The sequence below is a fragment of the Sarcophilus harrisii genome, chromosome 2 (assembly GCF_902635505.1).
Source record: "Sarcophilus harrisii chromosome 2, mSarHar1.11, whole genome shotgun sequence".
In the NCBI taxonomy this organism is placed as follows: domain Eukaryota; kingdom Metazoa; phylum Chordata; class Mammalia; order Dasyuromorphia; family Dasyuridae; genus Sarcophilus; species Sarcophilus harrisii.
This window is the reverse complement of record NC_045427.1, coordinates 39,767,384-39,792,554: the sequence shown is the minus strand read 5'-3', so window position 1 is coordinate 39,792,554 and position 25,171 is coordinate 39,767,384. Positions and strand designations below refer to the sequence as shown.

At 37.7% G+C, this 25,171-nt stretch overlaps 1 protein-coding gene across 5 annotated transcripts in view; it reads right to left on the bottom strand.

The window, feature by feature from the left end:
* ZNRF1 (zinc and ring finger 1) overlaps positions 1 to 25,171 on the bottom strand; it is a 94,130-nt gene that overhangs the window by 20,825 nt on the left and 48,134 nt on the right. For all 5 annotated transcript variants that reach the window (XM_023495196.2, XM_023495193.2, XM_023495194.2 and 2 more), the window contains exon 2: positions 10,611 to 10,706. In XM_023495196.2, coding sequence (XP_023350964.1) covers positions 10,611 to 10,706 — 96 coding nt within the window. The remainder of the gene's footprint in view (positions 1 to 10,610; positions 10,707 to 25,171) is intronic.

Sequence of the window (25,171 nt, the reverse complement as noted above, 5' to 3'; positions counted from 1 at the left end):
TATCTACCTGGATCTCTTCTTATAGTCTACTTACATAGTAAAATCTACTTTGTCTCTCAAAAGCCTCTCCCAGAGGAAGGAGAAAGGGATGGCTATCTAGTACAGTGGACATAGCGCCAAGTTTGGAGTCAGGAAAAACAGATCAAATTTGGCCTCAGACATTTGTAGTTAAGATGACCCTGGGCAAATCAACTGGCCCTGTTTTCCTCAGTTTCTTCATCTGTAAAATGAACTGGAAAAGGAAATGGCAAACCATTCCAGTATCTTTGACAAGAAAGCCCCAAATGGGATCAAGAAGGGTTGTACATTATAGAAACAACTGAAGATATCACAGAGGAACAGGGAGCACAGGGAGTAACGCTGGACCCAGAGTCAGGAAAACCCTAAATTCAAATCCAGTTTTGGATATTTACTAGTTAAGTGACTCTGGGTGAATGACTTCTGCCTTGGTTTCCCCATCTGTAAAATGGGGATGATAACAACAGTACCCATTTCCCAGGGTTGCAAAGACAAAGTGCTCTGTAAACCTTACAGAACTATGTAAATGCTAATTATTTTACTGGTTTATTTGGAGCCAGTCTTATTCACTGCTTTTACTTTGTTTCTACCCACTCATTTCACAATCCTAAAACACTCTACTTAAATCACTTTATTTCCAATGATCTTTTAATTGTCAAGTTTAATGACCATTTTTTGGGTCTTCTTTGTGCTTGATTTCTCTGCAGCTGTGGTTGTTTGTCCTTGAAGAGGATCATGACCCTTTCAAGGGAAGTGATGTCATGACATATAAGTGAACTGAATTGATGTGAGAGAGAGCTGTGTAAGGTCACCTGCCTCACTTTCACCTCCAGAGCCATCTGGGTCCAGCAGCCAGAAATAGATAAGGACGACTGGAGATGGCCCTGGATGCAATGGAAGACGATGGCCTTTTAAAGATAAGGCTTTAATAGGCTTCAGTTTCACATTCATTCAATGATTTAGGCTAGGTAGCAATTGAGACAAAGAGTTTCCTGTAGATTGAATATTAAAAAAGCAATCATTTCTGCACTAAACCCTGTAGACTCACACCCTCAATCTATCAGAGAAGCTTCTTCCATTAGCTTCTGGAAAACTCTCCTGGCTCAATGCAGAGTCTGTCTCTGTTTCTGAATCTCAGGAACGTAGATCCACTGCCTGAATGGACCTTGGGAGGTAGATGAGGAACTGAAGGCTCACCAGCACAAAGGTAAAATGCATCATCCAATCCTCACAATATTATTTACTATAACCTCTAAGACATTCTCTTTAATTCTTCAATAAATTCAATGCCCTCTTCTCATCCCTTGCCCACATACTAGGGGACTTCAAAGTAAATACCAATTCTTTCTCAAATACCTTGATTTCCCATTTCCTCAATCTATTTAGTTTCCTCATCTGCAAAATAGGAACCATAATAGTACCTGCCTCCCAGGATTATTATACAGATCAAATGAGATAAAAATCCAAAAGTGCTTAACACAGTGAATGACACAGACTAAGTGCTAATAGAAATAGTAGTTCTTCCCATCATCCATAAGAATCTGATTTCCTTGTTCATAAACTCTGAAATTCATTTACTAAATCATAAATTCTTATTATTCCATCTTTCCTTATACTGTATAATCCTTAATCCTGTTGTTGGTTTTTACCATGAGTTTTTGATCCTTAATTCTTTCCCAGGCTATGACCCTGCCACTTGCTATATTCTATCATTACTTCTTGGTGAACCAACTCAACTCTACACCACCTTCCCCTTCTTTAGCTTCCCCCCCAACACCAAACCCACGCACTCTCCTCCACTCCTCCTTTGTTTCTACTCACTTGATAGTGAATAGAGCTAAAGAAAATCACAAAGTCATGTTTATTATGACCACTACAATGCTATGTTATCTATTCTCAGAGGGGCTCTCACAATATCATTTTATTTCTTCCTAATCAATTCACTCTCCCACTCTTCAAGGTAGTTGCTCCAAATATTCTCATTTCTCTTCAAACTTCCCACCCTACTCCACCCACCTTCTATTTCAGCTACAGACCTCCTTTCATACTTTACCAAAAGCTCTAAGACCATCTGCCAAGACTTCTACTTTCTTCCCTTTTCCTCATCTCACATCATTCATGCATCTTCCCCCATTTTCTCCTCCTTCACTCTCCTATCAATTCTTCTTCTTGCCAAGACTAACCCTGATTCTATTCCTCCCAACTTCTTCAGAAAACTGCCCTTAATGTTATGCCTGTGTGGTCTTTTCAATATCTTCAATATCTCCCCACTACTGATTCCTACCACTCTGCTTTCTGAAGCATGCTCCAGTCTGTTTGATCCTTAAGAATCTCTCACTTAAATATCCCTGCAAGCTCTTCTCCCTTTTATGGTTATCTCCCTGGAAAAAAAAAACATCTATTTTCATTGGTTTCACTTCTCCTTTCAATTGCAATCTAATTTCTGGACCTCATCGTTTAAATGAAATTGCTCTCTCCAAAATTTCTAAAGACCTTTTACTTGCCCAATCTAAAGTTCTTTTCCCAATTCTCATGTTTCTTAATTTCTTAGTTAATTGCTTTGTCTTCCTCTATGCTTTTCTTAGAGTTTTTAATGACACTTTTTTTTTTTTCTGGTCCTCCCAGTCTAAGCAATCCTTAGTCTCCTTAGGTGGTTCTTCACTCACCTCTTAAATAATAAAAGTGCATGTCCCCTGAGGCTTTCTCCAAGGCCTTCTCTCCTTGGTTCTTTCTATAATATCTCACCTGGTGATCTTATTATCCCTGATGAACTAAATTATTATCTTAATGGAGTGCTACATATCCATTCCTAATCTCCCTCTAGACTTCAGTCACACATCACCAACTGCCTCTTAAAGCATCTTGAACTAGATATGTTCCGTAAGCATCAAGCTCAACATGACTAAAAGAAAACCCCCATCAACTATTCTTCCAAATCCTGCCTCCAAACCTCGCTTCCTATTACTGTCAAGAGATCCATTAACTTCCCAGTCAAGCAGGATCAAGACTCTAATGTCATTCTTGACTTTTCACTCTTACCCTACATATTGTCCATGTCAGATACTGTCAAATTAAATGCCAAAAATCCACACCCAGTTTCTACCTTCACAACATTTCAAATGCACATCCCTTTTTCTTTCATTCAACGCCACAATCCTGATGCTGGTCCAGTTCCCTTCTTGACTAAACTATTGTAATAACTTATTAAGTGGTCTCCTTGTCCCACAACCCATATACATCCTTCACTCAGCTTCTAAGGCAATTTTCCCCTAAAGTTCAGTCTAACCATGCCAGTCTTTCTGCTCAGTAAGTTCCCGTGGCTCCCTATTACTTTTAAGATTACAAATAAACAAATTCCTGTTTCATACTTCAAGCCCTTCGTGAACAGTCAGTCCCCTTCCTCTTTCTGTCCTTAAATTTTATCACCCTCATCAGTCCAACTACACTTGTAACTCCCAAAACATGATAGTATTTACTGGCTCTTTGCCTTAGTCCTGGGTGGTGCCCATGTCTGAGATGCCCTGCCCCCTCCCTTCCCCATCTTGGCTTCCCTGGCCATTCCCTCTCTCTTTGCCTTTCTCATATGTGGGAGGCTTCTCATTGTCACTGCCTCATTTGATTCCTAGCTCCTTGGGGGCGGGAAGTTCTTTGCCTTTCTTTGTACCCCCCAGCACTGTAGTGCAATGCCCAACATGTAGCAGATACTTAATAAATGCTTGTTGACTGATTATGTGCAATATAACAAATTAACAACTGAGAATCGATAGAGAATATTAGAGGTTATTCTTTCATTTTACAGCTGGGTGAATGAACCTACTCTATTTCATTAGATGGCATGCCTAGGATCAAAAGTGAATCAGGGAAATGAAAATGGATTAATTAATTATTATGCAGTTGATTTCTCTGAGCCTTTCAAGATTCAGAGAAGGCACCACCACCATCATCTTCCACCTTTTCTTCAAGTCTTCTCCCCAGCTATAAGTGCTCCATTCTCCTCCAATCCGCTTGTTACCATTTGGAAAAGTTCCTAAACTGTTCATGTCCTTTAACTCAGTAACAGCAATTTACCAGATGTACAAGGCATACATATCTCCTAAAATATTCATGATAATACTTTGTGTGGTAGCAAAAACAAAACAAAACAGAAACAAGGCAGTTATCTACTGATCAGGAAAAAGCCAAGAAAAAAAAAGTTCACATATGAATGCAGTTAATTGCAATGTAAAAAATAGTGAATATGAAAAACTCAAGAGAAACATGAAAAGAATTACATGAACCAATGGAAAAAAGAGATCCAATTTAACATATATTGGATTACTTATCATCTAAGGGAGGGAGAGAAAATCTGGAACACAAGATTTTGCAAGGGTCAATGTTGAAAAATTATCCATGCATATGTTTTGAAAACAAAAAGCTTAATTTTTAAAAAGAGTACCATATATCCTAGCTATCATCATATTATCATCATATGAGTTCTCTAAAGAATATATTAAAAATAAATATTATAGTTTAAAAAAAAAGAGAGAGATCCAAGATAACAATTTACACAATTGCTACAATCAAGAAAAAATGTGATAAATGTCATCTGAGCTCAGATGAAACATAATCACCTATGCAAGTGGAGGAGGTGAGTGGCCCAGTGTAGCTTGGTTGGTTCTGTCTCTACGACAGAAAGAATGACTTGGGCAGTGATAAACAGTGATGCTTACAGAGGACTGGGGTGAAAACCTGGGCACCAGGAGGAGAAAAAAGGGAGGGGGGGCTCTTTAGAGGGAATATGACTAAGTTCTGGATTGGTGGTGATAAGAAAAGAAGATGGGAACTAAAAAGGAAGAAAAGGGCAGTAAAGAACAGTTCATCATCATCATTGAAGAGGCCTTATTGAGCACCTAAGTCAATATCTTACTTTTGAGGCACAAGGAATTAGTAATTTGTCAGAGAATCACAGCTGTGGCTCAAACCTCAATCTCCTCTTACTCTTCTTTAAGAGATTTCAGAGACTTAGGGCACAGAAAAGGTAACATAGCATCAACTTTCTCCTCCATAATGAAACTTTCCAATTCTTACATAGCCAGGATGACATAAGCCATCCCTCTTGTCAATCATGCACTCGGTGCCACTGAGCTTCATCTGTGAAAGATCTAGGTCCTATGTACGGGTCCTGCAGGAGAAAGTCTTCCTCTTTTCTAACTTGCAATTGACCATGATGGCCCAACCTTTCCCTCTCCCCCCCCCCCCAATGATGTCCTAAGAAATACTACCCACAGGTCTGCAGTGCCCTGTGGCAGATTTTAAAAGGGTGTGGGAGGCATCAGCCAAGGGCCAGAAGGGTGGTAAAAGAAAAATGAAGATTTAAGGTTAGTCTTGTCTCCTTAAGAAGTTAAACTATAAATAAAAAATTACAACAATAATACCAATAGAAACATTTATATACTGCATTAATGGTGCTTTTTCTAACAGTGCATTTTCTAGATAAGGAATCTCAGGCAGAGGTCAAGTGATTTGGCCAATCCATGTTAGAGGCAGAGCCTGAATGCAGTACTGTGCAGGCTCTGCTTCTGTCTTTAGCTTACCCTAAAATCAGGCTCATTTTGAAGCCAAACCACTTTATTTTCCTAGATTGCTTCTGTTTGATAAATAACTTAGAACCCTAAAATTGGAGGATGCTCACAAGTAAGCCCAGTCTTAAAGTGCCATAGGAGGTGACAGAGGAAGGGTTAGACTATTAAAAAGGATTCAGGAACAACTGTGACTTTCAAAGAAATAACAAACTGAGATGAACAGTCTTAAAGGCTATCAGAAGTCATATGGTGTAGGGCTCAGTGCTCACCAAAATGTGGCCGAGGTTGGGGGAGGGGAGGAAAGAGGGAAAGAGAGAGATGGGCTGCATCCAACTATCCTTACAACAGCCAGTCATAGTATGAGGCTTTGCTCCAATATGATCACACCTGCCCTTATATCTGACCCTCTTCTTCCATTTCCCTATGAAATCAGTCTGGAATGATAGATTGCACTAGGTCCAAAGGGCAATCAAACTGTGTATACCCTTGAGTGTTATTGACTCAGTCAATAATACCACTATTAAGTTTTTATCCTAAATATATCAGTAAAAAAAAAAGGGGGGGGGGGGGGGAAAGGACCTATGATGTACAAAAATCTTTTTTTTTTTTTTTTTTTTGTGATGGCAAAAAAGTTGAGAATTGAAGGGATGCTCATCAATTGGAGAATGGTTTACAAGTAGTATACAAATGTAATTCAATACTACTAAGCAATAAGAAATGAGGAGCAGGAGATTGTCAGAAAAACCTGGAAAGGTTTTTATGACCTGATGCAAAGTGAAATGAGCAGAACCAGGAGACCACTGTACACAGTAATAGTAACATTGTGTGATGAACAGTTATGAATGACTTAGCTTTTTCAGTAATGCAACGATCCAAGACAATTCCAAAGAACTTATGATGGAAAATGCTTTCACCTCTTGAGAAAGAACTAATGAACTCTGAATGAAGATCAAAGCACACTATTTTTGACTTTTTTGTATGTAGTTTTTTTTTCCTTTTGGTCTGTTTCTTTTTTCACAACTGTGACTGATCTGAAAATATGCTTTACATGGTTGCACACATATAACCTATATCAAATTGCTTACCGAATTAAGAAGAGAGGAGAGAGGGAGAAAAATTTGGAACTCAACATTTTGTAAAAATGAATACTAAAAATTGTTATGACATGTAATTGCAAAAAGTAAAATACTATTTAAAAAAGAAAAGTTTGTAGATCACCAAGAATAAAAAAAAAATAGGTTAGAGACAGATGAATTTTTTATTTTATTGTAGAGATAATAGGGAGTCATTGAAGCTTCTTGAATGAGAAAATGCCATAGTCAATCTTGTGTCTTAGGATTAACGATTTAACTGTCATATGTGGGATGAATTGAAGAGGAGAGCATGGAGATAGGAAGGCCAATGAGGAGTAACATCTCTTGATGAGAAGAGCTGAATTAGGGAGATGGCTATGTGTTGTGCAGGTAGAATCAACAAGACTTGACAATTATCCAGATGTGGAGGGTGAAGGAGAGTAAAGAGTGGAGGATGATGCTTTGATTTTGGGGCTTGGGTGACTCCTTTCCATATGTATAGAGCTTTGTAATTTATAATATATTTTAATACTGTGACCTTACTTGGTCTTCATCATCTCACCCAAGTAGAAAGGGCAGGGAGTAATGTGACCAATTTTAGAGAAAATGAAAACAGGCTCAGAGTGATTAAAATGACTTATTGAAGATCACATGATTCACAAGTATTAAGGCCAGAACTAGAAACCAGATCTTTTGATTATTCTGTGCTGTCTCTGTGCTAAACCACTGGAGATAATGATTGACAGAAAGCTCCCTGTGACAACCAGATGACATAAAAATCTTCATGAGACTTGTTTATGTATTTTAAAAGATACTATTATATGTATTTGAGAATGGAGATTAGAAAGTATTGTGTGACATGCTATTATTCAAAAAAGAAATTTGCTCTGTTGTCTACCCCTTGCCCTGGTTCCCATGTAACTAACACGGTAGAGCTGAGCTTGAGAAGATACAGGAGAATGTGAACAGACAAGTCAGACAGGTAACACAGGGCATATGTGGTAATAGATCAACAACATGGCCAGCAATTGTTCTCAGGAAAGACATAAAGAATCCCCAGGAGAGAAGAATGCTAACTAGCATTCTGTGATGCTACTTAGGATGTGAAAGAAAACAATCAGCAAGGTCAGAATTGGGCTTTAATTTTGCTCATAAGTCATCTATAGGCTTTTAGGACATAGGTAACAGCTCTGCTTACTTATTAATAAGTCCTCTCACATCTAGATGTGGTCAGCAGATGAAACCAGAGAGAGAAATATGAACACAGATCTCTACTTTCAGGAGCAGAGACTCAACCAATGCTCCTACTTGCTTCTCTTGGGGCAAATTTAGAAGGGATATAAGTAATAAGCCAATTTTCTTTCTGTTCTTCCTCCCCTCTACTCCCTTGAAACACAAAATTATTTTAACAAATATGCAATCAAGAAAATCCCACATTGGCTATGTCCAAAAATACATATTTCATTCTGTATCTTAAATCCATCATTTCTCTGTGAGAAGGTGGAGAACTCTGGAAACATCATTATAGTTATTTGTCTTTACAATCCTATCGTAAAGAACCTGTGTTCTGGGTTCTGTCCACTTTACTCTATATCAGTTCATGTAATTCTTCTCAGGTTTTTCTGAAGACATCCCTTTCATTACAGTAAAACAGGATTCCATCACATTCACCTACTATCACTTGTTCAATTGTTCCCCAAATGACGGGCACCTTAGTTTCTGGTTCTTCAATGCAACAGAAAGAAAGGGCATAAATATTTTTGAAACATTTGGGTACTTTTCTACTTTCTTTGCTCTCTCAGGGGAACAGGCAGATTTAGTATAGTACCAGTGGGCCACAGGTTTGCCCAATTTAGTGACTTTTTGGGCACAATTCCAAACTACTTTTCAGAATAGCTGACCAAGTTTGCAATTCCATCAAGAAGGCATTCATGGCTTTATTTTCTAGCAGCTTTTCTGTTTGTTAGGTTCTTTCTTTTTTTGGTCATCTCTTTCAAACTGATGAGTGTGAGAGTATGACAACTCAGAACTATTTTAATTTACATTTTCCTTTTATTAATGATTTGAAGCATTAAGATAATTTGGATTTTTCCTTTGAAAATTACCTGTTTATACTGTTTGACTGTAATGGGCTGAGGCTTGAGTTGATGCACTGAGGTCCCAAGCATGTGAGGCTAAATAGTAATTGGACTATACTCTATTAATATACATGCTTGGATAAAGAATGGCCCCTGCCCACTCTCTGTGCAAGTCCTAATGTGTTGTATAGGAAATGAGGATTTTGGTGGGTGGAGGCAGAGAGAGAGGAAGAGAGGCTGGGGGAGATTGGCCTGGGTTCCATGCTCGTAGCTGCTGGTCATGTGGCTGTTGATCTAGCTAGCTTCTTGACTCAGCTGCACACATTGCTATTGCCCATTCTCTTCCACCTCCGATCTTTCTTCATTGAGAATAAAGAATGACGATTTTCCCCTAACCTGAATTCCTGACTCCAGCTGATTTTAAAATACGTGGTCTTCACATTTGACCAATTATCAATTGGAGAACCGAATTTTAAAAAGTAGTAAAGAAAGGGGTTAAGCAGAAAGCACTGACATCAACAATGAAGTATCCACTCCATTTTCACATTAACAGAAAACATGTGATGCATCCATGTCAACATACTAATATAATATACATATAATATAATATAATTATAATAATAAATACACAGGCAATTTAGCCTTAATCAGACTAATATTGGAAGGTGGGCTCAAAATTCACTGGTAAGGCCTATACATGTTGTTATACGCAAGTGAACTTAAATTCCAGAACCAGAATGTATCATATAAATCTAAGAGCATAATATATATTGAGGATTACTTCTCCCTCCCTATTTTAGAAGATGTAATAATTCCTTTGTGAATATGATATATTCACTAAAACAGGATGCAGAAGTAATCAGTGACCTTGAAAGTAGGGGCAACGTTAGAGAGGTTTGTTCAAATAATCAAGTCCCTCCCAGGAGGGTCCCAAACTGCTGGTTAGGTAAAGTTGGTTCAGACTTTTTCTTCTAAGGGCTTATCAAAGGGAAATAAAACTAAGGAATATTCAAGGTAAAGTAAAGTAAATCAAACCCAACAATCTCTCCCTAAATCTCCTCATTCAAGGATCCTGTTCTTCCTTCAGAAGTTGCCAAAGATCTATAAGATGGTCCAGGTGGAAGGAACAACATACACAAAGCATCACCTCACTAGACTAATTAAGGCAACACAGCCAAGGCTGAAGAGTCCCTTCTCAAGAAAAAACCCCAAGAAGAATAAGTATGATCTCTAGTAACCTGGGGTTTTTCTCTTAGGGACTTGGAAGTACAATGTGTTGGTTGTTGCCATTCATTGTGGTGCTCCAAGGTTGCAATACAGTGTCATTATTATAAAGTACAACATTTCTAGGGAGTCCGAGTTTTGCTTTGATTCCCATCCAGTTGATACAAGAGGTGTAAATTGAAGGATATTTAATTGAAGCTTTCATGCAAAAAAGACCTTAGGAGAGGAAGGGCATCCTGTATAATAGCTGGAGACTGAGTAATCCCAAATCTGAAAACTCAGTCTGCTAATCTCTCTCTTTTCTCCAGCACAGCCTAGACCACATGCCTCAGATTCCAACTCTTCCCCTCATCTTCTCTCCCAACCCCCCTTCCCCCAAATTCCCCTATTTCACAGTTAGGCTTTCTGGAACTGAATCAGTCTGGAGAATTTGTTAGCTCACTGACTCTGTAAAGCTTTCTTGGTTCTATACAAATACTCCTGCCAGAAAAACTTCTCCAATAGCAGAAATGCTTTAGAAAACAACTCAAGCTTGGGAACACCCTGATCCAGAGAACACCTGAACAACTCTCCTAGTGTTCCCTATGGAATCTGCTGTTTTGTGTTCGTGGGCTGAAGCCTGAAGAGCCTTGGAGAGAAATTAAGCCCTTTCTTACCATTGTAGGAGAGGCGTGGTTTGCTCAAACACATTATAAAGTGCATTTCCATCTCATCAGAAGCCACAGACTTAGAGCAAATGGGGCACTTGAAACCTGAAAGAGAAGAAAACATAATGAGATGTATTTTTCTAAGTCAATGATGAACACACTAACCATGGTACATATTCAATTAACCATCATCACAGCAAGAAATTAAATTTGTTCATTCATTCAATACTTTCATTCTTGGTCTCAACATCCGAGGTTGCTAAAGTCCATCTCCAATCAAACTTTTCCCTTGCCTCTGCTCTTCTGCTAATGCTTTACAGGTAATATCAAAATGTCTGCTTTGATTTAAATTGCTGGGTTTGTTCTTTTTTTAAATTGGGGATGGGAGAGGGAGAGAAAAAAGGAAGCAGGAATGAGGAGGGGCTCTTGATTATAGCTGGCAGATATCCCTCAGCTTCACTTAAGCTCAGAGAAGAAAGAAAGAATGAAGCACTTAGCTTTAAACAGAAATCATCAATTAGCACTCCTACCTCATATTCAAAGAGCCCCTTTCTCCCACCTCAGGGACAAGATGATATGGCTCTTTGGTTGTACAGAATCAAGATGTCTATGTCTTTGTCAACTGCCAAATTCAAGGAATCAGGTTCTGGATTTAGTGTTCACAGTGATCAAGATCTTCCTATCTGACAAGGCATCTTGTTATTGTAATCTATGCCCATTATCCTTAGATCTGCACAAAGAAGCCTTGCCTTTACAAATAGTAACATTAATTAGATTCAACATTTATAATCAACCATTGAAGGATTAATTCTCTTACTTCTTTGAGAGTTTCAAACAATGTTTGATTAGGCTGCAGAAATTTAATTCTTGGGACAGCTATGGTTAGAGCACTGGTCCTGGAGTCAGGAGGACCTGACTTCAAATCTAGCTTCAGATACTTGACATTTATTAGCTGGGTGACCTGGGTGACCCTGGATAAGTCATTTAATCCCAAATGCCTCACCAATAATAATAATAATAATAATAATAATTATTATTATTATTATTATTATTATTATTATTCTTGGAAGTCCTTGGAAATTTGAAATGGTTATGGGGACTTCCAATTCACCAAGTCACCTTCCTCTCTTTCCAACTTCTCTGATCTTCTTTCCTTCATTCAGCTTACATAGGCAAGCCCCTAACAAATCCTTGTCAGTTCATTTCTTACACAGATACCCTTCTCTTCATTCCCAGAATCAGCACCTAGCTCCAGTCTTCACCATCTCTTAGACTACTGCAATGGTCCCTGAAGTAGCCTCACCAATTCCATCCAGCTGTCAAAGTGGTTTTCTTAAGACTCATAGTCTGTCCATGCCATTCTCCTTCCTATTCACTAAGTCGCACTGACTCCCTGCTACCTTCAAGATCAAGTATAAAAAAATTCTTCTGGCATTTTATACCTTTCTAATCCAAAATTTTCTCACTTCTTTAGTTTTCTTATACACTTGGCTCTTTTAACGATCCAGCTGCAGGAACCTTTCTTATATATAATATATAATACTACTCCCATCTTCATGCATTAGTTTGTCTTGGGTATCTATCAGGTTTAGAATCCTCTCCTCTTCACTTTTACTCTCAGATTCCCTATTCAAGAGTCTATTCAAATACCACTTTCTAAAGAGGCATATCTTTGTCATTTTCTTACCTTCTCTCCTCCCCCCAATCTTGCATTGAAAGTTCCTCCAGAAGAGTAAAGAAGGATAAAGTTAGATAAGTAGGTGACAAAATGAGAAAGTTTGTGAAAAGTACTTTGTAAAACACAAAATGCTATATGAATGCAAAGTATTATTAATACTTTTTTTTAGTACTATTTCTGACCTATCTTGTCCTTCATTCTCTTCTATAGAACCTGGAGCCTGGGCAATTTCTACTATGCACCAAGCAGGTATTTTAGTTTTTTTGGAAATTCTAGTGGTATGCAAAGAAAGGTAAAGACTCTCAGATTTCCACTCCAAATGGAACTATATCATTAATTTTATAAGTTTAGTTTGCAAGTCATATTCTAATAAAAAGCTAAAGGGCAAAAGCAAGAAGTAGGTTATATTTTATATTCAAGAGAAAAAAAATTATTTTCATGTGGACTTTACTGAAAGTTTATTTGGTGACTGGGATTCAATTCAGTGAGCATTTAGGAACATATTGTAAGTCATTGTGCTGGAGCACTATGGATAGAAAGACAAAAATACCTTCTTATGGCTTACATTCTACTGGTATGGGAACAAATCCCATTGTTCAATTTTTAATTTTTAAATTCATTACATTGAACCAGGAATACATTGTACATAATAACAGCAAAAATGTATGATGATTAACTATGAAAAACTTGGTTCTTCTCAGTGGTTCAGTGATTCAAAGCAATCCTACTAGACTTTGGAAAGAAAATGCCATCTGCATCCAGAAAAAGAACTAAGGAGACTGAATGTAAATCAACACATGCCATGTTCACTTTTTTTTTCCTGTTTTTTTTTTTTTTTTTAACTCTCCCATGGTTTTTTTCCTTTGCTCTGATTTTTCTTTCCCAACATGATTCATAAAGCAATGCGTGATAATAATAATAATAATAATAATAATAATAAGTAATGAATTAGAAGTTTTCAAATAGATTTAAGCTAAACATTTCTAAGGGACAGGAAAAGATGCCATCTGTATTAGCTACCTGAATGTTAAGCAAGCAGGAAAAATTTTGCAAGCTCCAATCAAATGAAAGGCTTATTTATACACTTAATACATATTCTTTGTTAACTTTCAAGTTTAAGAAACTTAATGCTGTTTAAATATAGAACACCATAAACTAGATTTCAAAGCATTTCGTAAAAATTTCTGACCACAGACCCACCTGTCTATGAAAATGGTGAGTGCCTTCCTTGTGACTTGGTAAGGAAAATAGCAAATAAGTCACTGTGGGATACTAAAATCCTTCCTACTGCCATTGTTCCAGTCTCACCCCAACTCCACTTCTGAATGGCAATAATTACCTCAAGAAATATCAATAAACTATGTAAAGAAAAATACTTCCTAGCATATGACTGCTAGCCCCAAGTCTATTAAGTCCAAAAAACTACCAGTTAGAACAAGGTTGGGAACTAACAATAGGAATCGAGGAATTTCTTTCTGTTCTTTTGCTTTTAGGAACAGTAGGGTAACCAGAAGAATCGTGCTCAAGCTAGAAGGCTGAAGTCATGATACTTTCAAAGAACTGGCCAACACGGAAAGTCCAATTATTCTGCTTCATCTAACTTATCCTTTATCTCCAACTAATAGACTGAATTGCATATTCAATAAATTTCTTGAAATGAACTGAATTCTGCAAATCCCAGTTCTTTTCCAGTTTTTCTCTATCAAGGATGGGTTGTTTCTTAGAAGAGGATAACATAGGGCTTTGTCTTTTCAAAGTAAAAATCAAGTTTCTTTTTTTTCTTCTTGTGATCAGATTAGATTTGTAAGGGCTCAGCTGGCTCCTCTGGCTCCTATCCTTTAGCATGCACATTTCTTCCTTCTCAATTGAGGAAGTTTTCCCTGCTTGGAGTACTTGAGTCCTGTGCTGGTTTCCTACCTCAAGGAACTTAGATCTAGGCCTCCCATATCTTGAAGATCCTTTTCTTTTTTTTTTTTTTTTTTTTTTTTTTTTTTTTTTTTTATTTAATAGCCTTTAATTTACAGGATATATACATGGGTAACTTTACAGCATTAACAATTGCCAAACCTCTTGTTCCAATTTTTCACCTCTTACCCCCCCCCCACCCCCTCCCCTAAATGGCAGGATGACCAGTAGATGTTAAATATACTAAAATATAACTTAGATACACAATATGTATACATGACCAAAACATTATTTTGCTGTACAAAAAGAATCAAACTCTGAATTATTGTACAATTAGCTTGTGAAGGAAATCAAAGATGCAGGTGTGCATAAATATAGGGATTGGGAATTCAATGTAATGGTTTTTAGTCATCTCCCAGAGTTCTTTTTCTGGGTATAGTTAGTTCAGTTCATTACTGCTCCATTAGAAATGATTTGGTTGATCTTGTTGCTGAGGATGGCCTGATCCATCAGGACTGGTCATCATCTAGTATTGTTGTTGAAGTATATAATGATCTCCTGGTCCTGCTCATTTCACTTAGCATCAGTTCGTGTAAGTCTCTCCAGGCCTTTCTGAAATCATCCTGTTGGTCATTTCTTACAGAACAGTAATATTCCATAATTTTGAAGATCCTTTTCCTTCAAAGATTGCAGCAGCAATGATGATAGCAACATCACATATTCAGCAAGCTACCTCATACTTGTTGAGCATGTTTACTTATCATTTCAATGTACTTTCCAGAAGTGAGGCAGAAAATGGACCAGATGCTCCCTCCCATCTGACAGAAAGGGAAACTGAGTTATTAACAGGGAACACTAACTTAAGATCTCAATGGAATTACTAATCTGACTTCTAGTTCATGCTTTGCCCATTTTATTTGCATAAATGTGACAGTTTGTATCAACATCAACTTCCTATCCCAAAATTAAGCTTCTCCTTTAAGACCTGATTTTTTCAAATCTTGTGGTTAGTGCACATTGCTCCATTTTCCACCCTCCCTCCTTCATGCTGATGTGCTATTTTAACAGCTGCCCTAGTTCTGCCTGTCTCTGGGATCACCTGAAGGGATGAACAGTCAGAAGAGAAGCAAACAGGGGTAAAGGATAGGAAAAAAGGAGGAGGGGGATTATGGGAGAGGATTAGATGAGATTTTTTTTTTGCAAGTGCACAAGAAACAATAAAGGACTGAGAAGCTTTGGGGGCTGGCTTAGACACTCTTCTAGGCCAGCCTCTTCAGGAGAGGAACTAGCCGTCATATCATTCTCTTCATTTAATTCTTGGCCATGAGCCAAAAAGAATTCTTTTCCTGTCATATCCTTATGGTGTTTGAAGATAAATAAATAGGACCTGATTAATGGATTTCATTAAATGGATTTATTACAGCTGGAAGTTCAAAGGGGAAGCATAGGACTGACTGCTCTTCATTATAATTCTGTGTATAATCTAGGACACTGTTTCTAGCAGTTGCTGTGGATCCCCATTTCCTCCCCCATAACACTGCATAGTTCATTCAGTGCTCTGGTGTGGGTCAGTCACAGTTCCAGAATCCTCTTGGTCAAGGACAGAATCAGCAGGTCTGGCTTTTTCTAACCTGTGAATCTACAATCTACAAGCATCCCATGTGCTCCTTTGGGTTGGTGATGTGTATATCTATCCCCAAAGAGATCTGGGAATGGCCAATAAGGTATTTACTGGCCCCCTAAGCAGATGCTAGAAAAAAGCACAACTCTGACAGTAATAAATGATCATATTCCAAATTTAAGATAAAACTCTATCAGGGAGAGGAAGGCCAGGAACCACTGCAGAATTAACATACACCTAACCAGTAGAGGCCAGAACCTTCCTCAATCTTCAAAGGTCTCTTATAATTCCTTACTTCCCTTCAATACTTTCAGGGTCCTCATTTTCTCCCCCCACGTCTCCATTTCCTTAAGCCACAAATGTTTTCTACTTCAGCTAAGGTCAGTCACTCCATGGCCAACCCCATGATCAACTTTTTTGGCTATACCGGCATGCAATTCTTCAAAGGGTCCACATGTGATGCTTGTGCACTCTGGCAGAATCTTTTAGTCACCGACAGAATGAGATTTACTAATTCTCCCCCTGTATTTTCAATGGTTGCTTACCAATTCTGATTTGAAACATAGTCGGAAGGCCTTGCATGAGAGGTTAGACGTGTTTTTCTTTTTTCTTTTTCCCCGTTGACTATCCATTCACCTTTCCCACAGTTGGCTTTTCATTAATATTTTACTCAAGTGAAAACAGAGATCACAGCCAAAAGCAAAATAAGACTTCTGAAGAAGTTGCACCGAGGTACCATGATGCCAAAATGAGGACAAAACAACCCTGAAATGTGTTCAGAATTCTGATTCAGAGAAGGGCTCTATGAGAATTAATGATAGTAAGGCAATCACTCAAAGCTTTAGAGTTGTAGGTCACATCTGAGCCCATATGTTTTCAAGTGTCTCATTATTGTTGAAATGCAATTTGTGAACAACACTGTTATCACCTAGGATTTATCTCCACCTTTTGATCTGACTGAAGTGTTGAAAATTTCTCAAATGAAAATACAAGACCTGGACAGGACACTCCACAAATATCAATCAAACAAAATACATTTATTAAGAAGAAGCCCTTATTATGAGTCAATTACTATTAATGACACTATTACTACTATTACTGTTACTGTTATTACTAACATTACTGTTGCTGCTACCACTGCTACTGCTACTACTATTACTGTTGCTTCTCTTCTTCCTCCTGTTAACAACACCTACTACTTTTACTACTACTATTACTACCATGGATAACAGACAATACTTCTAGATAATTCTACCCTTTGTAAAGCACATTATATGTTACCTCATTTAAGCCTCAAAACAATCTCATAGGTAGAGTAGAGTATTCTTCCCATTTTACAGATGAGGAACCTGAGATTCAGAGGACAAGTGACTGTCAAGTACCATACTGCTTGTGACTATCTTTAGGTTCTCCTGTGTTTCTGGGTCCATCACTCTCTCTACTAGAGAAACTCAATCACAGAAAGAAAGTCAAGTCACTGCCTTCAAAGATCTCATATTCTAATGGGGGAGTTTGTTGTTGATATTCAGTTGAGACAATTCTGTGACCCCATTTGGGGTTTTCTTGGCAAAGCTACTAGAGGGATTTGGCATTTCCTTCACCAGCTCATTTTACAGATGAAGAAACTGAGGCAAACAGGGTGAAATGATTTGCCTAGTATCCAATGGTTAGCAAGTATCTAAGATTTTCCCGACTCCAGGCCCAAGGTTCTATCCACTGCATCACTAGCTGCTCTCTAATGGAGACAATATGTCAATGACTAGGTCCAGAGAGGCTATAATCAGATGGGAGATCAGCTCAGAGGGGAGGGTACCAGCAGCTTCTGGAGACTGAGACTCAAAGTTAACAAGGGAAGCTCAGATGTGAAGGTGAAGAGCAAAAGCATCTCAGGTACAGGAATAGTTGGCTAGTACAAAGGCATGGGGACAACAGATGGAGTATCATTATTTGAGGAGCAGAGAGGAAGCCAGTGCAGCTGGATCCCAGAGGGAATGGAGGGGAGCCTCTGTCTCCTGACTGGCAGGCATTCAGACAGCACCAAATGTTGAGCAAGGATAGGCCCCCATGGAGCTGGAGGAGGCATCTCTAGCTTGCCAACTAGTCAGGAGGCGCTACCTACAGCAGGGAGGAGTGAGGCAGAGATGGGACCCACTAAATTAGCCTGTAGCTTCACTTGAAATTTCAGAACCCAATTATGTTTAATTGGGTCATGGAACAAGATTTGTGGGGAAATGAGGCATGACTTTTGAATTCATTTCAGTTAAATCAAGCATAAATTAACTGACTTTAAAAGAAAAGTAGATCTTAATTTTAGTCTCAATGCCTCCTATAGAAAAAACACTTTCATCCAGTTTTTGGACCTCGGTTTTGTCATCTGAAAATGTGGAAGGCTAAATAAGATCTACATAAGGTATCTTTTTTTTAAATAAAAAGGAAAGTAACAATATTATCACCATTTTTACCACTCACCCCCAGTGAGAAGTCACTTAGTAGATTCCCACACTCTCTACATCTTTCTTAATAATGATATGTTTTCTACTTGTCTTTCAGTCCCTAAACATTTCCCCTGTCCTTAGCTCTTTCTTTAAATAGCTAAAGCTCTGATGAGAGCAGGGATCAAGCCTTGCTGTTTATATCCTCCCAGGACTTAGCAGAGCATTCCACAAAGGGTTTAATGTTTATTGAAATATGCAAATTGAGATCACATGTGTCTGTCAGACTCCAAAATGACTTTTTTGCATGTATATAAGCATCTGCTTTACAGAACTCGTGTAAACTCAGAAAGAAAAACCTCCACAAATGGTTGTTAGGTTGTCAGGTATACAAGATATGTATGATGAAATGGACAGTGTATAAATAAATGTCTACTGACTGACTGTATACATCCCATTTCCTTTAAAGCATTTATAGTTGTCGGGGAACCAACTAAGTAAAAAACAGATGTATTTCCTAGAAGCAAGTCATAACCTATTAATATTTGACTATTAATGAGTAATCGATCTGTGCTTTTTCTCTCCTTGCACCTGAACCTGGTATTTGTCCATAGAGAGACGCACAGGAGTAATTAAAGTATTTTTTTTGGATGAGTGGAGGGGGGTGGGGGAGCTAGGAGATGAGTAAGAAGGGACCTCTAGTCACCAAGTCCAAGTTATATCTGGGCAGGAATTTTCTTCAAAATAAAATTCTGATAAATGCTTTCAGAATCAGCCCCTAGGTGGCTCAGTGAGTAAAGTGCCAGGCCTGAAGTCAGGAAGATTTAAAATCAAACCCAGCCTAGACAAGTTGCCAACAATATAGTTCCGGACAAGTCACTTAACTGCTGGCTGCATCAGCTTTCTTATCTGTAGAAATAGGGATAATAACAGCACCAACTTTTCAGGGCAGTTGGGAAGATGAAATGAAATGTGTAAAGTGCCTCATAAACCTTAAAGTAAATACTGTTAGATTCAGCTAGATGGCACAGTAGATTGATTGAGTGTTAGATCTAGAGTCAGATTCATGAGTTCAAATCTGGCTTCAAACACTCCCTAGCTATGTGACCCTGGGAAAGAAGAACTTTTCAGTTTCTTCATTTTTAAAATTTTTAGTTAATTCATTTTTGGGTGAGGCAATTGGGATTAAGTGATTTGCCCAGGTCACACAGCTAGTAAGTTTTAAAGTCACTGAAATAGGATCTGAACTCAGATCCTCTCAATTTCAGGGCTAGTATTCTATCCACTGCACCATCTGACTGCCCCATTGCCTCAGTTTCTTCAATTGAAAAATAGAGGCAACAAATTTGGCAGAGTTGTCATAAGGATCAAACCAGATATTTGTAAAGTGCTTTAGCACAGTACCTGGCACATAACAGACACTCTATAAATGCTTGTTCCCTTCCCCCTTTCTCTATCTGAAGATCTCCAATGATGAGAATCTCATTACTGAGGCAACATACTCCCCTTTTGGATAATTCATGTTTATGAATTTATGTAATGAAATAATGTTATGAAGTTTCTGCCTGCACTCAGTTTGAAGTCTGCTTCTATTTCTATCTCCTTCAGTCATTAGGGTTTCCAGTCCCCTTAACACCTTTCCCATCCTCTCTCCAGGATTTGCTTCCACTTGTCTATGGTCTTCTTAAGCAATGCCCCTGAGGGTGAAGTTGTGAACAGATCTAACCATTATGAAGGACAATTTGAAACCAGGCCCCAAGAACTATAAAACTGTGCATGTTCTTTGATCAAGGTATGCAATTACTAGATTTGTATCCCAAAGAGATAAAAAAAAAAAAAAAAAAAAAAAAGGAAAGGAGCTATTATTTTTTGTTGTTGTTTGTTTTTTGCTGAGGCACTTGGGGTTAAGTGATTTGTCCAAAGGAAGTGTTAAGTGTCCGAGAGCACATGTGAACTCAGGTTCTCCTGACTTCAGGGCTGGTGCTCTATCCACTATGCCACCTAACTGTCCCTGTTTTGAATTTCTTAATAGATTTTATTTTTCCAAACATATGTATAGTTTTCAACATTCATTTTTGTAAAACTTTGTGTTCCAAATTTTTTTCCCTCCCTCCCTTACAACTCTCTCCTCCCCAAAATAGCAAGCAATATGATAGATGTCAAATATGTGCAATTCTTTGAAAAAAACTTCCCATATCTGTCAGGTTGTACAAGTAAAATCAGATCAAAACCAGAAGAAGAAAAAAAAAAAGCAAGCCAAAAAAATAGCAACAGAAAAAAAAGGTGAAAATACTATGCTTTCATCTCTCCATAGTTTTCTCTCCTCGGATATGCGTAGCATTTTCCACTTGGAATTACCTTGAATCCTCTCATCATTGAAAAGAGCCAAGTTTATCACAGTTAATCATCACATAATCTTGTTGCTGCTGTGTACAATGTTCTCTTGGTTCTGCTCACTTCACTTAGGATCACTTTATGTAAGTCTTTCCAGGCTTTTCTGAAATCAGCCTGCTTATCATTTTTTCTTCTTTTTTAAATGTTAGCTATTATTTAAAAATGGTATTTCATTTTTCCAAATACATGCAAAGAGAGTTTTCAATGTTCATCTTCGCAAAACCTTGTGTTCCAGATTTTTTCCATCTCTCCCTTACCCCAAGACAGCAAGCAATCTGATAAATGTGTCCAGTATTTCCATATGTTTAGAAGAATTGAACTTCTTTAACCTACATGCTCTCTTCTTAGAGGGGAGAGGGAGAAAAATTCCATTATATTCACATCACATAACTTTTTCAGCCATGCTCCAACTGACAGGCATCCATTCATTTTTCAGTTGAAAGGAGCTATTGATACAAAAATATTCATTTTTTTTTTTTTATTGTGGCAAAGAATTAGAAATTGAGTGAATGAGCATCAACTAGAGAATGGCTGAACAAGTTGCAGTTTATGGTTGTAATGGAATACTACTAACTCTAAGTAAGGATGAACAAGCAGATTTTGGAAAAAGTTGGAAAGAATTATATGAACTGATGTAAAATGAAGTGAGCAGAACTCAGCAATACTGTATGATGATCAAATGTGAATAACTTAGTTCTTCTCAGAAATATAATGATCCAAGACAATTCCAATGGATTCATGATGAAAAATGCTATCTACCTCCAGAGAAAGAATTGATGTAGCCTGACTACAGATCAAAGCATACTATTTTTTTCATGTATTTTTTTTTCTTTTAGGTCTGTGTCTTCTTATACAACATGACTAAAATGTTTTCCTTGATTGCACATGTATAACCTATATCAAATTGCCTAATGTCTCAGGAAAGTGGAAGATGAGGGAAAGAAAATTCAGAATTCAAAATGTTAAAAAACAAACAAACAAAAAAAAAAACTGAATGTCAAAATTTGTCTTTACAATATTTAAAAAAAAAAAAAAATACAGTGCCCACAACTCAAAACAACATTCCAGGTGTGTTCTAACAAGAACAAAATACTGTGGGATGATAATCTCTTTTATAATTCTGGACACCATGCTACTATAAATGCAGCTGACTGAAGACTAAAGCAGCCTGCTAGTGCCAGAGATTCATGTTGAGCTTGCATTTGATCAAAGGCCGAGGTCATTTTCATTTGTCTAGCTATACCTCTACCACTGTGAATTTTGACAGTAGATCTTTAAAAATCCAAGTGCAGAATCTGACAACCATCTACACTGAATTTCATCTTATTAAATTTGGTTCATTATTCCAACCTGTGAGATTATTTGGATTCTCTTTCATTGCACAAATCTGTTTGCTGTCTCTTCTTTCCCCAATTTTATGCTCTGAAAAGTAGACCATCTACATATATATATATATATCTTCAACAGAACAATTCCTCTGATCAAACCTCAGTTTGATATGGGTATAGGCTCAAAGACTTAGGGCTAAATATACATCAAATCATCCAGTCCCACACCTCATTTTACTGAAGGGGAAACTGAGGCTCTCAGAAATAAGACTTGCCAGAAGTCACACAGGTATTAAATAGCGAAGATGGAGAGGGTGTTTATGCTAATTTCAAATCCTGGCCTTTCTTCAGCTTTCTTTTGAAGTCACATCATTGAGAAGGTCAAGAATTCTAGGATGGCTTAAGGTCCCCAGCTATTTAAGGGAGAGGGGGATAGAAACACAGTGGCCTTATGTTATTATACATTGAGCTGATTTTCCTGAACAAGATTTTTTTTTAGGGCAAATCTAACAAGGTATAGATGGCAAGGCCTTGTCTTTTTGGTCTGAAAGTCGTTTACTTGTTCCCGAATTAGGAGGAGGATGGAGACTATTATGGAATTCTAATGGTCAATGTCTGCTTATTTATCTAGAATTGTCTACAAGCCTTATAGATAAGAAACTTTCTTTTTAAGCTGGACCAGGAAACATCATTCCAGCTAGAAATATCTAGCTGATGATTGTTGTCAAGTATTTCTACCATGCTGCTCCCCACTTCTACCTCCTTTCCCTAGATATATCACATCTCCCCACATGCTGTCAAGAGAACATACAAAGAAGAGATTTTTCAGGTTCTGTTCCTAGGTGTTGCCAAAGAATGATCATTATACTAGTGGTGAGCACAATTTCCCAGCCTTCTTTCTACTTCCCAAGGGAATATGGAAAGAAACCATCTTCCTTAAAAAGGGCAAAGAGGATAATTATAATTCCAAGAGAGAAGTTCATGACCCCTTCACCCATGAGATTTATAGAATGTCCCAACACTAAGCACTACAACTTAACCCTAGGAAATATGCAGTATTTAATCTGGCCAAAAGTCCAAAATTTACAAGGTTCATTGTTTATAACTTCACGTCTAATGGACTTTCCTAAATGAAACAAAATTTGGGTTTGATTTATTTTGCTACAGTCCCACACGTTTATCAGGTCCAAAATTCTTTTCTGATGTAGTCGAGTCCAAACTATAAATGAAACTTGCATGACTGGGAAGGAAGTAAAGAATGAAGGATACAGAAAGAAAAAAACATATGCTAAGTTCTTTAAGACTAAGTCTATATTAAGTCAATAGTTTATTTCTGGACTTCGGAAGCCACCTGCTGCTCACTTTATTGTCTAGACAGTCAATGGGAAGAATGGAAAAAATGTGTGAACATTATCACTGGATCAGGTTGAATACAACATTTAGATCACCAGGAAATGGAATTTACATTCACTAAGTGATTAGTTACTTCCTGCATTGTACACAAAACATGTTTATCTCAAGCACTTTGCCTGTTACTGTAGGCAAGTCCTCTGAATCAAAATAAAATCACCAGAAAGCCAAAGACTCATTTTATTAACTGTCTAATGAAAACCTTCTGATGTACTGTATTTATTTTACAGAAACCGGCAGTTTAAGCACATTTTTCCACTGCAGACTGATATTTGCCATTTGGCAAGATGAAAATTAACTGGCTGGCTCCTTGCCCAGGCTTTGCCACTCCTAAGCAAAGATCACACCTACTTACTGAAACATTTTCAACACTTAAGGCTTAACTAATGCAAGTGAATAGAGGAGGTAGCTAAGGGCACATGGTTTCTTGGGGAAAAGGGAAGGAGAGGGATAAGAATAACTTGATTTAACTCTCAAAAGAAAATGATTCACATGGTAGAATTAAACACCCTGAAAGAACAAAGTCTTTATAAAACCTGCATGATCAAATTAGAAAAAGGTAACGGAAGCAACTAACTTCTTGCTCCTAACTTGGAGAACTCCCATATGTGAGTGTCTCCTGTTAAGGTAGCAAAGAAAAACTGGTATAAGATTCCAAGCTGAAAAGCAAAGTTTTCATTTGCTAATGCTTCAATCCAAATACCATGTGAAACATGATTCAAAGGAATTACTAAGGTATTTTTCTCCTACTCTTGACAAGCAATGACTTCTCTGACTATTTAATATGAGAAGGAAGATGGGGTTGAAGAAATATGTGCTCTAAATAGTCAAAGGAACTTCCCAATAAGACCATCTGATGCTTGCTCTCTAAAGAGGTAATTCATCTTACTGGCTCTTAAAACAATGATTGAAATCCAGATTGGCATTTAAAGCATCCCATGTGTTATCTTTCATTTTCCAAGCCCATTGTTGAAGCTATATGAGAGTATTCAGTAATCTGGGACATGAGACTCATGGTGAATAGGAAGAAAGGAGATTTTGTGGAGTTCCACATCATTAGTAGAGGAAGTAGAAAGAGTTAAAAAATGACATTTTAATGAACCCCTCTAAGAAGGTTTCTTGAAGTAGTTTTCAAAAGTAATCTCTTTTCTCCTCAAATTTTTCTCCTTTTATCTACAATGGGAAAGCTGTGGTGGTTAGCAATCAAGTAGTCGAGTGTTGGGTAACTACTGATTCCTCATGTGTCTTTCTCCCAAATGAAATCAGTCACAACTCTTAAGAAATTGTCTACAACAGAGCAAACTGAAAGAACTGCTTTGAAAGAATAGCAACATATTTTTGTGAATGTATATTTTCGAGTACATGTTAATGAGCACTTCTATTTCTTTATTCAACACAGTGAGCATTCATTCCTACTCTACAGTGCACTAAGCCCAGGAAATACAAAGTAATCAAAGATCAATCAATCAGTAAACATGTATTACGCACCTACTCTACAGGCTCAGGACTTCAAAGGGCCATCTAAAATAGAGGAGGGTACAGAGACCTAGAAAGAGAAGTGCTTTGTTCAAGAAGAAATTCAGAGACAGTGCAGTGATTCCCAGTGGCCACATTCCCTTTACTCTAGCTCCCTCTTTTTTTTTTTTTTTTTTTTAACAGATAAAGAAATTGAGGCTCACAGTAGCACCCATATGAATTGTCAGGACTGGATCACAAGCCCAGCAAAGGCATGGCCAACTGTAAATAAAAGAAACACTCCAATGCCTTTTCAGTGGGATTTCCACTGGGGTGCAAACTTGGCT